The sequence below is a fragment of the Netta rufina genome (assembly GCF_964035555.1).
Source record: "Netta rufina genome assembly, chromosome: 17".
In the NCBI taxonomy this organism is placed as follows: Eukaryota; Metazoa; Chordata; class Aves; order Anseriformes; family Anatidae; genus Netta; species Netta rufina.
The window spans coordinates 7,680,810-7,696,435 of record NC_140141.1 but is presented as its reverse complement, the minus strand read 5'-3'; the positions used below and the strand labels follow the sequence as shown (position 1 = coordinate 7,696,435).

At 38.5% G+C, this 15,626-nt stretch overlaps 1 protein-coding gene across 1 annotated transcript; it reads left to right on the top strand.

Annotated features, from left to right (window-relative positions):
• Window positions 1–254: 254 nt before the first annotated feature.
• Window positions 255–13,629, top strand: LOC311215969 (serotransferrin-2-like; the record flags this gene model as incomplete). Its single annotated transcript, XM_084297430.1, is given in 18 exon segments — window positions 255–306; window positions 1,568–1,731; window positions 3,201–3,300; window positions 4,381–4,557; window positions 5,027–5,189; window positions 5,297–5,361; window positions 6,033–6,190; window positions 7,254–7,440; window positions 7,610–7,758; window positions 7,982–8,072; window positions 8,407–8,472; window positions 8,779–8,961; window positions 9,908–10,064; window positions 10,348–10,430; window positions 11,725–11,909; window positions 12,276–12,462; window positions 13,480–13,511; window positions 13,513–13,629. Coding segments are annotated over 18 exon segments (2,316 nt in total).
• Between the last annotated feature and the right edge of the window lie 1,997 nt (window positions 13,630–15,626).

The window sequence follows — 15,626 nt, the reverse complement described above, 5'->3', positions numbered from 1 at the left end:
TGATATTTTCCATCTGTGGTTATGGATAGGACGCTGTCCCTTTATTCTTTGCATACAAGGATATCTCATCTCTGACAGGTTTGTGTGATTTTGTTGTTGTTATTAGTATTATTTTTTTAAATTGCATTTTATCCCTGTTGATGCCTAAACCCTCTTTGTTATCTTCCAGAAGCACTGGTCACCACTGTGGAATTCCTGGTATGAGAAGGCAGAGTGTCGGGTAGAGAGTGGATCCTTGCAGAATTGCTGTAATCATGAAGGCAGTTCTCGTAATTGTCCTAATCATCTTCACTTTGCTGTCTTCAGGTAAGGTTGATGCAGAGAGGGAAAGAGAAAGGTGACCTCTGGTTGAGTTACCAGGAGACAAACTCTAAAATAAGCTTTGGTTTTGTTTTCTTCTGTGCAAAGAAGTTGTAGCTACAACTGCGCCTGTGATTTCCATTTGACTGTATTTTTACTGTTTGATTGTTGGCAGATGGTGACTGTTAGTCTCGAAGCAGTTTGATACACTAGTTTCTTTGCAATGCAGTGGAGATTTATTTCCTTTGAGTAGTTGACATCTGCGTACTCATTAGAGCTGTCAAAATTAATCAGTGTATTTTAAGCTGCTTCTCTTTTAAACTACAATGTGTTCTTTATGGAATCACTCTGAATTACTGTCAGACCTTATGCTTGAAGGAATAAAAACTTCAATGATCAATTTTATTTTTTCAATTCAATTTTATTTATTCCAAGCCTTTTATATATATATATTAACAGATTATTAGAAAACCAAATGCTTAAACGTCTGGAAATGACAATGTTAGAGAAGTAGCAGTCTCTTCTATGCATTCAGTCCTGGTTTTAAGTATGTGGCACAGGATTCTGTCAAGTTACATAACTGCAGGCTGTTTTCGTATGTAATCACTTTTTCCTACTTAAATACAGTGTCTTCTTGAGATATATATGAATATATTTTAGAGTAGAAGGCATTTAATAGGAAGAATATAAAATAAGTCATAGCACATCCCAGATGGAAAAATTACAGAGCCTAAATCAAAAGAAGTTTTGTTGAAATGTCTGCACTCCTTTAAATTGTAGCTTCATCATCAGTTTAGACCAACCCAACCTCCCCTGGAAAACGAGGTTTCACTTTCTCCTCCACTTCTAATTGCACCTTCCTAACCCTTTATTTCTGCTATCACTACCTTTTTGGTTGGTTGGTTACTTAGTTTTCACCTGAAAAAAGATCGGACAACTGAATAGTCCAGTTCTGCTACAAACTTACAGAGCATTCCTGTGCAGGTTATTTAACCTCTTTGACATCCAGAAATTAAGATAATTCTTACTAACTTCCTGCTTGGAAGAAGTAGGATTGTGACAATTTCGTTGTTAATGTTTATTCAATACTCTGTTCAGCATAATACATGATTCTTCCTTCTCAATAACAATTTTTTCCTTAATTTCTAACTTTTGCAGTGGGTGTTATGGAAACTAAACCTCTCTTTTGAGGGAAGTCCAGCAAATTCATTGTCATTGCTGAGGAAACATTTAGATCCTACAGATACTGACTTTTTTTATTCTACAGGGAAGAAATTTCGATGGTGCACCCTCTCTGACCTAGAACAGAGAAAGTGTGCTGAACTGTCTAAAGCACTCACAGCTGTGCTGCCCCTTGCTACCACCAGCTCATTTGCTAGGATTTCTTGCATCAGAGCCCACAATACATACGACTGCATTGATAAAATCAGGGTAAGTTCACAGAGATTTTTAAAAAGTATTTTGAGTCAAATCCAGTTTTAAGAAGAAACTGGAAAACAGTTAATGGGAGAGTGAAATGCTACTGAAATGATGGTATCTCACATATGACAAAGTACAAGGTAGCTTGGGAGGTAAGAATTCAAATCCATGAGCTTTCTACTAGACATACTCTTTTACCTCAGCTAATGTCCTTTCATTTTCCAGGAAATAAATAGAAAGGTGCTTGAAAATAAATGGACAAACCCAAACTAATAAATTAAAACCTACTCAGAGCAGTCTTCTTGCTTGCAGGTCTTAGTTCTACTATGACTATAATTAATATTTTTTTTCTTCCTTTCCTTTCCTTTCCTTTCCTTTCCTTTCCTTTCCTTTCCTTTCCTTTCCTTTCCTTTCCTTTCCTTTCCTTTCCTTTCCTTTCCTTTCCTTTCCTTTCCTTTCCTTTCCTTTCCTTTCCTTTCCTTTCCTTTCCTTTCCTTTCCTTTCCTTTCCTTTCCTTTCCTTTCCTTTCCTTTCCTTTCCTTTCCTTTCCTTTCCTTTCCTTTCCTTTCCTTTCCTTTCCTTTCCTTTCCTTTCCTTTCCTTTCCTTTCCTTTCCTTTCCTTTCCTTTCCTTTCCTTTCCTTTCCTTTCCTTTCCTTCTGTTTTTAACTCCAAGTATATCTTTCCTGTAGTGAAGGGCAAAAGACTTTTTTTTTTTTTTTTTAATGTATGAAAATCCTCAATTTGAATAAAATTAGACATCAGGCCATTTGTAAGTGTAAGCTCTATATTAGTACTGAAATGACATTTCCATAATGCTGTATGCTTTGAAAAATAAATCACTGATGGAAAAGAAAGACAAGCATTTGCTGTAAAATAATTCCGTTAGTGTGTCTAAAATTTGATTGGGATAGAGAATTTCAGTTTCTATTTTCATTCAGTTCTAGTTGTTTCAATGGAGTCCATATCTGACCTGGAAAACAAAACACAGAAAAGCTTTGTTTGTTCACGGAATCATTTAGTTCATGTTTTCATTCAGTCCTGTGACTCTTGTTAATAGGCTTCAGTTCTATTTTCAGATGGTTATTACAGCCAGGAGAAATCTGAGAAGGCTTTGAGGTTTTGGGGGAACTGTAGGAGGAAAAAGGGATTGCCTTTTTCTTCAGTTGGCATCAGAATTGTGTTTCTTGTTTGTTTGGTTGTTTTTAGTTTAGTGTTTTTGTTTGTTTGTTTGTTTTGAATGGGAAGATTAAAGATGAGTCAAGAAAGGATGTTACTGGAAAAGAACAGTTTTTTTTTTTTTTTTAAGGTAACAGCCTTAATTGCTAACATTTCACTATGCTTAGTAGCAGGGATTCAATTAAAAACAAAGCAAATGCTTGTAAGTGTCAATGTCTTCAAGAGCAGAGTTCCTGCCTGAAAAGCTGCTCCGTTTGTTGCACTGTAAACACACTTGTTTTGCTGTTTTGCTCTTGTTTTTAAGGTGAATAAAGCAGATGCTGCCACCCTGGATGCAGGAGATGTTTACTCTGCTGTAAAGCTACATGGTTTGACAGTGGTGGCAAAGGAGATCTATGACCAAGGTAGGTTCACAAAGCAGAAGAATAAGCTGTACTTCTGATTTAGCTAATGAATTGCTGTGCAGTGAAAGGCAAAGCTTCTCAAGAATTACTGGAAAAAATTCTATACGTTTTGTTTACTTATGGGAGTAAGGAGGTGACTAATGACGTACACCTTAGATTAGTATATATAAAACACATAATGATGAATGAAATATCAGTGGTGCTTTGTATCTAATAGCCTTTCTGCCTGTGGTACCATTGTATCAACAACAAACTGTCTGTATCTACCCCTGCCCACAGCACTGATATTCTGGAATTCTACATCTCATAGCAAATAAGTAGGGTTTTATTCCATCCACATTAATTCTTTTACCATGGTCTTTGTTTGTGTGACTGAATGTTTATTAGTTGTTCTTTAAGAGACCACTTTCTGTCATTAGTTCATTCTCACCTCCTCACCATAAAGAGACAAGGTGGTGAGTCTTGTCATATTAAGATTCCTCTTCAGCTGAACATTCTGTGCATTGACTGATTTATAAAGCAAGAATAAATAAGTGAGAGCCAAAATCAAGCATACAGTAGAAAATACTTGAGGGACATAACTCAGAGAGAAGCCAAATTACAGATGGATGTAAGAAGAGACTAAGAAGGGGACAGTATGAGAATTGAAATGAGTTTTATTGTGGCTGAACAACCATGAAATCATAGTGGAAATTATATGTTTCAGTCTGGTAAATACGTTCTGGGGAGACGACAGGAGTTCTTTCTATTACAATACCTAAAACTGTGTGATACATTCAAAATTCCTGAGAAACTTTCATTGGATGGTGGAGCTGGATGATCTTGTGAACCTTTTCAACCAGAATTTTACATTCTTGCTTTGCACATCACTGGCATTGCTGAGTTTGTCAAAGTGCCATCTAGCCAGCATGCAGTCAAGTTCCTGGTGTGAGTTCCTTAACTTATACATGTATATGCTTAAATATGCTTAAGATTTATTTTTCCTTTGCCATGTTTGGAGAGGTAACTGAACATCTGTGCACAGATGGAAGCAGAATTGGGATTTTAGTTATTCCTGTTGCATATTTTGTCCTAACACAGGAAATTGTGTTTTTGCTGTGGCTGTTGCCAAGCGAGGAACTTTGGATATCCAGAGGCTACGAGGTGTGCGCAGCTGCCACAATGGAGCCAGATGGACATCAGGCTGGAATATTCCACTTGGCTTTCTACTTGCAAGAAATGATCTTTCCTGGGATGATGCACAACCTCTGAGCCAAGGTGGGTGACAGGAGCCATAGCTTCATCCTTGCCATCAGCAAGAGTGACTGAAATGGAGGCAGATGTGGCATGAATTGAGCTATGTGGAAACTTCAGGGTTTTGTTGATGAGGTAAACTCTTGGAGCGTTTGTGAAACTGGCTCTTAGCTTTCTTCAGAACTCTTTCTAGTAATCTCTCAGAATGGCAGAGAATGTTACCAAAACAGGAAGTCTTTGTTCTGTTTACAACAAGGAACAATGCTTTATAATACCTAGGTTGCACAAAGATGGTTTCAAACAAGCAAAATTTGATCACTCTGTTTCCAGAAAATGTTTAAAATTTGAAGTCTAGGCAATGACGCCACATTTCCTGAAGAGAAATTTATTTTAAAGCAGCACAGTCTTAATTACATCCATGATATGTTTGGCCCCTTTTCTTTTTTTTTCTTTTTTTTTAATCTTATTTGATTTTTTTCCCCTACACCTGCAGTAATCAGCGAGTATTTCAATGCAAGTTGCATCCCTGGGGTTGGTGTTGCTGCTCCTCAACTGTGTGCTCTCTGCCAAGGACAAAAATCCTTTGTCAGAGACAAGAACCACTTCTGTGAGACAAGCAGCAATGAACCCTTCTATGACTCTGAGGGAGCCTTCAGGTAAGCTCTCTGTCACTTATACTGAATTTACGTTTGGGGAAAAAGAACTGGTAAGGTGGGGGGAAGTGAGGTGACATGTTAATAGGGTGGCATTTGTCTTCCTGCAGGTGCTTGAAGAATGGAGTAGCAGATGTTGCCTTTATAGATCATCTAACAATTATGAGAGCTACAGGTAATCTTAAAAAATCAGATTCCTTTTAAACTCTGGCTGTGCTCTTTCCTTCCTTAGGGTTTGGGGGATGTGCCTGTATTTGTATTGTTTCTGGGAAAATTCTGTCCTTGCAAGCAGTTCTGTGGTATTGCGAGAGGGAAATGGAAAAGGAGACTAAGTGAGCAAGCAATGACTGCTCACAGAAGATTTGTAGAATGGGAGCAGACATAGAATAGGGACAGACATTTTTATGCAGGTGATTTCTTTAGCCTAAAGTCTGATGCAGCTGCTGTTTGATATTACTGACTGTTAAATTCCTTTTAACTCTCAGTGTTTTGAGATGCTGGAATAGTAAGTTCCTATGTACTCATTTTTATTTTTTTTTAAACTCAGTCAAGCACTGTATCGACATTTTGGAAGGCAATTGGCAGTTTTAGTTGAAGAAGAGTATTTTTAAACAAACATGTTTCGAGAGCTACAGTTTTAAGAGTGTTTTGGAGTAACTCTACCTGAGGTTGCTCTCTTTGGTGAGAGAAGACCATGTCAAAGACATCTTTCCAATTGTGCTTGGTACACTGCTGCTAGCATAATCTTTGAGTAAACTCCTCTGAAAAAACTTTTACCTTTCATCTCTGTGGCTGCTGCAAAGCCATGTCTCACTTCATAGATTCATGAATGTCCTGTTGTTTTAGAGTCAGAACAACAGGAATATGAACTCCTATGTCCAGATGGGACTACAGCTGAGCTGAGTGAGTACAGCACCTGTAACTTGGGCAGAGGGCCTGGCCGTGGCATCATCACTCGCCGCAACTTCCAGAAGATCACCAACAAATTTCTGACCATGATCCAAGTGAGTGAATATTATAAACTATATATTGCTGTACTCAGGATTTTATTCCAGCTTTGTGTGGAGATCTCCGCCCAGTTTGCCCTCTTTCTCACTGAATTTATAGTTGGCATGAACAAAGCATTCAGAATTGGTTGTTCTGGGGAAGGATCCTTTACTGACTTGTGGAGTAATGTCTTACTTCTCTCTAAAGTATTCTTCTGTAGAAGGCTGTGAATAAATAAGTAAAAAAAGGGGAAGATGCCTTAACAGACAAAATGCAAAATGGCTCATGATTTTCATACTGCTCTGGAACTCAGGTGAATTATGCAGCAGAGGGCTACACACAAGTTCAAGCAGGGTTCACCTTTGTTTCTTTTTCTCTCTCTCACCTATTTGGACTTGAAATGTGTACTATTTAAAGTATTTAAAATGCACTTAAAATGGTCCAACAGACAGTGAATAATTCAACCCAGTGGGCTGATTTGTGCTGTCGTGCAAACTCTAGCAGATAGTAGGAGTACAAAATCTCGTTTGTTTAGAGATCTTCATATATCTGTTTTCAGTGGACTTATTAACACGTATCTTAGCATATGTCCTGTTACATATCATATGTAACAGTAGCTGTGCAGCAATGTTCCCAGTATATTTCTCAATACATTCTTCTCTTCCAGTACCATCAATCTAAACAAATTTACTTTTCATATAGTACTTTCTGAGCATAAAACACAAGGTATATTGCACCCCATTACGGTACTTATCTATCAGAAAGGTTTTCCACTCAGCCACACTGCCTTAGTTGCCCTTCTAGGGAAGAAGACATTGAGCACAGCCTAACACATTTGAATAAGTAAGATGGGAAAGACAAAATTATTGAAAAGAAGCGAGTCGCAGGCCATATAATGCTTTTAAGGACTGTAACCATCCACCCACTGTGGTAACCTGTGGGCTTTGTCCCAGTGTGCTTGATATTAGAACCCTGAGTGCTATGTTACAAACCATTGGTATGAAGGGGTGGGGGGATGAGGCTTCCTGTCACTAAAAGGATGAGTTTGTTTTCTGCAATTAAGTGTTGTTCTTGTCCTAGCGCCTCTTTGGTCCAAAAGGAAAGGAAAGAGCCAGATTTGAACTCTTCAGTTCATCAGCATTTGGGGGAAGGAACCTGCTCTTTCGGGATGACACTCAGCACCTGCAACTTCTTGAGGAGCAGCTAGAAATTGCCTATGTCCTTGGCCTGGATTATGTAGCTCTCCTTAAGGGATTAGGCCATGAAGGTAAGAAACCTTCTGGAGGATTGTACCTAAAGAAAGGGAAGAAAAGGTTGTCTTTCTATGTTATTCCTCCCTGCCAGGCACAAGTGAATAGACCAAAATATCTCCTCAATGAAGATCACACTGGTGTATGGTTGACATGATCTCGTTGCACTCCTTCCTTCTAATGCAGGGAGCTCTTTGGACAACAGTGTTGTGCGCTGGTGCTGCATCAGCAATGCTGAGCTTCGCAAATGTGAGGAGTGGGCAATGAGCATCAAATCTGATCCGTTAGTCTGTGTGCAGGCAACTTCCATGACCAGCTGCATTGAAATGATCAAGGTAGGAGAGATCCTCTGGTCAGAGTATGTGATAAGGCCACACAGGGTGTGTACGTCCTTGTTTAAGCTGAGCAAGAGGAAAAAATGCTTGTACACTAGAGGCACCAGTGGGAAGGAGAGGGAAATTATGCAGGGGAATTTCCAGCCAGTGGGGAAGTGCAGCTGCCTGTTTACACAATTCGCACAAGTCCTGTTTGTGTTATTTTCTGTAATGCTGTTGGCAGAGTAGTGAGGCTGATGCAGTTACCCTGGATGCGACACATGTCTACATTGCAGGGAGATGTGGACTGGTGCCTGTGGCTGCAGAATGTTATGGTAAGTTCTTGATATTAGCAAGAATATCAATATATGACCTTAGCAAGAAGGGTGCAAATCAAAAAAGCACCATAAAAATATAGTTAAATTTCAACAATTTGTGATGGTTTATGATGAAAGCAGGAATCAGTACACACATCCAAGTACCTTACCCAGCTCTTACACTAACTGGCTGTAGCATTTGGTCTGGTTTTGTATTTCTTTTATAAAAGGGGCAGAGATGCTGATGTGGTTCAAGAAGATTGCAAGGTTATAAAGCTTTTTGGTGGTGTGCTGTCATGTAATAGGAATGTCAGCAGTCACAAGATCCTTAATGGTTGTCTCCCCTCTGTAGGGCAGAGGTGTGGCCCAGCTGCTGAGAGCACAGAGGAAATGAAGAAATTTCATCTGAAGCCCAAAGGTAATGCAAGGACTTTAGGAAGATGAAAGGTTTCAATTTTCATGAGGCTCCCTGTAGGAATTATGTTGGAATGTATTTGCTTGTTCATTTGGGAAATAAATTGCTTTGCATGTTCAGTAGGAGCTTTACTACAATGCAGGGCTAGCAGGGCAAGAGATCTGTGGCTAAGCAAAGAATGCAGATGATCTACCATTAAGTGAAAATAACACAGCAGGATGAGGGAGGGAAGATGGGGTTGAGGGGGTGTCTACTTGCCTGGAATACTTCATTGCCTTCATATAACTTGTTGCTGTCATTGTTTTACAGCGCTGTCACCTGTTTATGCTGTAGCCCTAGCTAAGAAAAATGCCAAACAGATTAACATCCATAACCTTCGGGGAAGGCGATCATGCCACAGCCACGTGTATAGTCCTGGAGGATGGTTACTTCTTTCCAGATACACAGTGGGAGCTCTGGAGAATATTACTGAGAGCTGTGACATTGGGTCTGGTAAGGGCTGCTCTGGTGTATCTGTTGAGTAGACCAGGGAAGTCTGAAACCCAAAAGTTGGGAGTAAAAAGGAAATGGGTCCGTGACAACAGAGAAGATTTGTTCCTGCATATCACTGAAGATCTTTGCTCTGAAGTGTTCTTGTACAGAGCTCTTTAGTAGTGGATTTCTCTTAGACGATGTGATATTCATTAGAAAGTGATGCACCATAAATAATAGTTGTATCAATGTCTACATGCAAAAAGGAAGGATAACCAACAGATACCCCTAGAGCTCACTGTGTCTGTCTGATGAAAGTCGGTCAGTTTCTTTGTCTCTTTTGATTAAATCATCTCGTTGACTAACTCAGGTGGGTTTGTTTGTGTTTTGGATGTAAAAAGTTACGGATTAGGTTTATCTTAATGGTATCGAATTCAGTTGTAATAGAAACTCCTCTTCCCCTTGTGCTTTTAACACACTGCCTTGTGTCTTGATCCTCCTGTCTTGTGCTCAGTTTTGATTATCCATGTAGGTGCTCCAAAACCTGCAGGATCGTGGTCTCCTCTCTCTGTCCTTCAAGTTACAGGAAAAATGTGCTGTTCTTCAAGTTGCTAATTAATGCTTCCAAGAGCATGAATAGGAATGTTGCCACCTCTAGTACAATCTAGTTAAAAGCCTCTTACTCCACAGCTTCTTTTGCTTTCTTGGGTTGCTTAGTTCTAATATTTTGCCACTTTACCCAAGAAAAACGTAATTAGGGATTTGGCCAGCAAGTGATGACTGCACTCTCAGAAGGTGTTGAAGCAGTTCCTGTTGTGTCTGTGATTCTTCATACTATTTAGGCCTCCTCTTACCAGTTACTAGGTTGGAATCCAATTCCTTTTTTTTTTTTTTTTTTTTTTTCCTCCATGGAAGAAGAGGCTTTGGAATACCTTGCCCTAATCTCACCTAAATTTTCTCTATTCAGCTTACCAGAATTACTTTTGGAAGGGCTGCATGCCAGGAGCAGATGGAAACCTGTGCAAAGTATGTGTTGGAGACAGTGAGGTGGAAGGAGCTCGAGTATCTAGCAGATGCACTGCAAGTCACAACGAACGTTACTATGGCAATATGGGAGCTCTCAGGTAACCCTCTTCTTCTGAATAAGAAAGGCAGAGCAATAGCCAGAAATGGCTTATTATTTTGCTGGTGGTTTTCTTTGGATTTTTTTTTATTATTATTTTTTTTATTAGCAAATGTCTGTATCAGTATGGCTAGCATATATTTTGTTTTGGCTGCAGTTTCTATGGCTTGTGATTTTAAAACAGTCATGACACCATTTCCTGAGCAAGACACTGCTTCCAAAGATTTAAGGTATCTTGTAATGGCTGTCTCTGATAACTTTTTTTTTTCTTTTCCCTGCACTAGGTGCTTAGTTGGCAATCCCAGTGGAAGAAGCTTTGGAGATGTAGCTTTTCTGGAGCACTCAAACCTACTCCGGAACATAGAGAGTGAGATGCAGATATTCTCTTGTCATTTGAGAATGTTCGTTAGCGTTAATTACTTCCTACACTGTGACTGACTCCCAGTCAGTTTTTACAGGTTTAATCTAGGTCCATGAAGTTGTATTTGTAACTGGAAAATTGCAAGAACTTTCCTGCCTGTACATGTTACAGTAAAGCTCAAAATTCAGGTAGTGTTCTGTTTCAGAGAGGAAAGAGGAGGAATCATTGATTGCAGAGATCAAGGTGTATGTTGGGGGTGGGAGAGAAAATCATCCTTGAAGTCTGCACTAGTTTTTGGAAAACTCAAAGCTTTAAAAAGTAAGTGACTGTTCCTACCAGATCTTCATCCATAGGCATCTACAGTGCACGTACCCATTGTTTGTAGTCATTCTCAAGAATGAAAATAGCAAATAGGGAGATACCATGGGCTATTTGTGCTGGGAGATGTTCTACAACTTCATTGTGATGTGGTAACTTCCTCATGTTGTTTCACAGGCACTTATGGAATAAACAGTCCAGATAGCTCAGTAGGTAAAAATACAGCAAACTGTTTTGTCTTTCAGTTTCTAAAGCTATATTGTAAATATAAAACTATATATATATATATATAAAACTCTTTGCAACGGTCTAGCTACTGGATTTTGTTAATGAAGGTGGTTTTGGTTACAGTAGCTGAAATCCTTCCAGTCTCTTAAATTACTCCTACTGGTCTAACAGCCAAAATGTGCTGCTTTTCAAAGAGGTGGGAATAAAGAGAATGCCCGTTTTAGTCAGCCTGATAAAATACACTGAAATTCAACTTTAAGCAATTTCAGTAGTGGGAGAAGAGACCCTTCTAGGAGAGAAATCTCTCTAAAATCAAGCAGAGGAATAAGAACCTGGAAATGCACAGGTGTTCATGAAGCAATGGACAGTTTATTTTGTGAAGCAAAGACATGAAGGCCAAATTGCTTTGTTTTCAGGAAGTGATCTGATTACAGACGAAAATGAAGCATGATGAACTGTTTGTATGCCTTGATTTTACTCTAGTTTTTATAAGATAAGTGCAGCTTCATTTCACTGACCTGTTTCCTCAGTGAAAACACTGAGCTATTCCTTATGCACTCTCAATAAATGCATGTGTAGCACGCTGCATATTTGTGAATATATTCACTCAACTTCTTCCTCTAAATTTTCAAAACTGTGTGAGATTCACACTGTCTCCTGCTTTTGTTTTTCAAAATGATTTTCTTTCATTTGAAAATGAAAAAAAAAATAAATTAAGAAAATCAAAAAATATTTTCTTTCATCTTCTTTTCAGATCTGGATAGCTCTGGCTGGGCAAAAGGTTATACCCCTATTGACTTTGAACTCTTGTGTCCGGATGGAACGCGTGCTGCAGTCACAGAATGGGCAGGCTGCAACCTTGGCCCTATTCCCCCCAGCACAGTCATGACTCGGCCAGTCACTGTCACTAAAATCTATGACTTCCTAATGAAATCCCAGGTAAGGCATGTAATGGGGAAAAAGTTAGTTTATCACTTATTATGTGCAACTTCTGAAAACCTTTTTAAAATCAAGAGCTTTATATACTAAATATATAGTGTCTTCAGGTCTGATATGAAATAATTAAAAATTTTCATAGTAGATTGAGAAAATAATTTTTTATTCTCTAAAGGACACCAGTTGCCATTCTGAAATAATCATACTTTTGCTGACAAATAAGCCACTACAGAACTGAATCTTTTTGAATTACTAATGAATAGCGCTAGGTGAAAGTATTTTTTTTTCTCTAGATTCTGCTATAAAACTGATGGCCTTAACCTTGTTATTTATAATCCAATTTGCAGAACTTATTTCTTTTCTGTTTAGGAATTTTTGGGAACAAAGCCGGGTTCTGAATTCCATCTTTTTGAGTCACAGAAGTATGGCGAAAGTGATCTGCTTTTCAAAGATACTACTCAGTACCTTGTTGGTGCAAGTCACATGAGCTACCAGGAAATTCTTGGAGTGCCTTTCTTTCAACTGGCAGAATCGGTGTTTAATTGTACACCTGCAGGTAAAGTCTAGTTCTTCATTCTGAGACAAAAGTGCAAAGCAGGAGATCTTCTGTGCATAGATATTGCCCTTTTGTTTACTTTGAACAGAGAGGTACATTCCACATAAGCATGTTAGTAAAAGTAGTACAGCGTTTGGAGCTCCTTTAGAGCCTCTTACAACCCCCATTCATGAGCACTGAAACTGGAGCTCTGCAGGAATAGAATAAACAGCACGCGTTAGAGCAAATACAAGGTTACTGATGTAAGATTGTGTTACTCCCACTGATTTTTTTTCCCTTCTTCTCCAATGATCAGCTTTGGGATAAGGGAATATAATGTTCATTTAGGTATGACAAGCTTGGGAAAAAGATAAGAATTCTTATATTTAACTCTTAAATTAACCTAAAAGTAAGCTAAATAATTTCAGTTTTAAAGAGTGCACTAACAAGCACTTTAAAGAACTCAATATCAAAACCTTTATATACTTATGGACAGCTTTTTCATTATTTTCCTGTATGAAGTGTACATTTAGCTATCACTAAGACTGACCCTACCTGTAAGTCAGGATCAAGCTGTTTTGGGATCTGAAAATCTGTACTGAAATAAATAAAGTTTAGGCAGTGAATTAGATGTCTGCAAATCTAGAAGTTGTTAAAGAACTGAAATTCAAAAAGGAAATTTCACATCTGTTCTGTTCTAGTGAATAGTAGCTGGAGAAGTTGTAATATTCACAGCATTTTTAAGTATGTGTTTTCTTACTGGTTTGTAGGCATTTTAGACTTTTGCAAACGGGACATCTGTACATCCTCATCAAACTGATGGCTAATAAAGAGTTTGCAAGGTACCTACCACCACCAATGTTGAAAACAAGGAAATTCAAAAGTCCAGTCTATTGAAAGCAATCAGTAAGGAAACTGCCACCTCTAGAAACGTATGCTAAATAATGTTTTGTTACGATCTACATGTTTTTTAAAAAGCAGATGTTATGTTTATGATCATGCAATACTACTCATGTGTCATCCTTTTCTTTTTTGGAGCATGGCATCATGTGAAACAGAACACACCAGTCTGCCTTAACCCACAGCACAGAACTGGGATCAGCAATTCTGAGCAACTACTATGGAGGATTCAGCATTTTTGGGGGAAGAGAGGGTCAATGCAATGGACTAAAATACAGGCTGTCATGAAGGGCACAGGTTAGTGGGTAGTAGTTTGCCTTGCTTTTCTTATTATTATCTTTTTAAAACTGTTTTAATGAAAAAAAAATCAACTGGTATTTTGGTAGTTGCAACATTAACCTATATTTGTGATTTTGTTTGCTGTCTGTGGTGAAAATGCATATGTATCATGCATTGTGTATGCAATTGCTATCAAAAGCAGTAGTCTTTTCTACTTTTAATTGGGGAGACTGTATTTGCTTTTTTAACTACGGGTTTATACTGGTAAATCAAAATATTTGTCTCTCAACTTAATGTATTAAGGCATCTAAGAGCCAGCAGAACTGGATTCTTGCAGCCTTAAGGCGAAAAAAACCAATGGATACACATACTTCTCAGAAACATCAACCATTACATTGTATTTTGACACTTAAGTATCTAAATATGAATTATTAATTAAACCAAACATTGTTTTTACGAGCAGAGACTATCTGAACATATGAAGTCTTTTGAAAACAGCGCATCATGTCTTTGTTTTGCCTGGATTAAAGATTTTGTGTGGATGGCTACTCAGAGGCAGGGCTCATTTTAGTTTGCAACAACAGTGTTACTAGCTTCTACTTTCATGCTGCCAAGTGACTTTAATTAAAATAAATAAAATGAAAAACACTAAAACCCATCAGAAACACAACTTTCACCCCAAACACTCCCATCCTTGTTACATAATGCAGTTGCATTAACCACAGATACCAATAAATGAAATGGAAACAGTGAAGACGGGTCAGCTGTGGTAGAGAAAGTAAATGTATTTGCCATACAAAGCTTAAAATGCAACACCAGCAACAGAAAAACAATAAAACCCCTCAACACCCCAAAACTAATGAGCAGGAACCAAAACCACTCAGATGCAAAATTTACTGCTAAAACTACCTTCTTTTGAACAGTTTATTTTGTGCCCATGTTGTTTTTCCCTTGTTCAATTTACATTAGTTTCTCTCATTCCTCTTTTCAGTTCCCTAGGAAAAAATTAATCACACTCCCAGCACCAGTAAGGGTTTTCGATTCTGTGCTAAGATGCACAGAATCTAAACTGTTTGTTTCTTGCATCATTTGGCATTGACTGAGCCAATAGCAGAGAGTGAATGCAAATCCAAACTCATCTATCTACCTTTCAGGAAGAAAGTTGAGAAAATGAGTGTAGGCAAGTCCCAGTATCGTAGCAAAGCAAAATCTTCACATACAGCATTGGTGACAGCAAGCTGTAGCCTTGAAGTGGGGGAACAGTAGGGGCCTAGTTTAAGTCTTGAGGTGCTCACTCCCTGTCTTTGCTGGAACTTATATGCCATCTGCAGGACTCAGGTAACCCTGCACTTTCAGAAAGATGAGAATAGGGTGAAGTGCAACAGCCAGTTTTTAGCTTTGCCAAGAACAGAATGCAGCTGAATGTGCAGCGAGTTGAAAACATGGGTGATATGCAAGATTTTATCAGCTCTTGGGAAGTGGGAGTTATTTTCTGTCATAGATATTTCAGAGGCTTGAATAGCTCTGTTTAGTGTTCCTATGCTTCTGCTTTGGTTTAAAAGCTGTAGGTTGATGTCTTGCACAGACTTGCAGTGTGTGAACCACGGGCCTCTTCCGGCTTTGAAGCATTGGGTTCTGAACCTAGTGGGTACTGTTTATATGGTACTACTCTACTGCCTTAAGAAATGGATGTTGTCTCAGCAATGTAAATAGTAGTTAGGAGTGTGTTTACAATGCCCCAGGTCTGTCCAGGTAAAGTATGGCTACAGCTGAACAGTGCAGTGTTGGATTGCTGCTGCATGGCTCAGTAACAGCCCACGCAATTACTTAAGGGTGTCAACCTCTTCCCACCATGTTTGTAAGACAGAACTATCAGGCATAGTTACTAATACAAGGCTGAAAGTTTCTCAGAAAAAATTTATTTCCATAAATTAAAAACACACACAAAAGAAACAATAAAATTTTAGATTCACACAATATTGAACAGAAATAAAATGCCAAGAGCA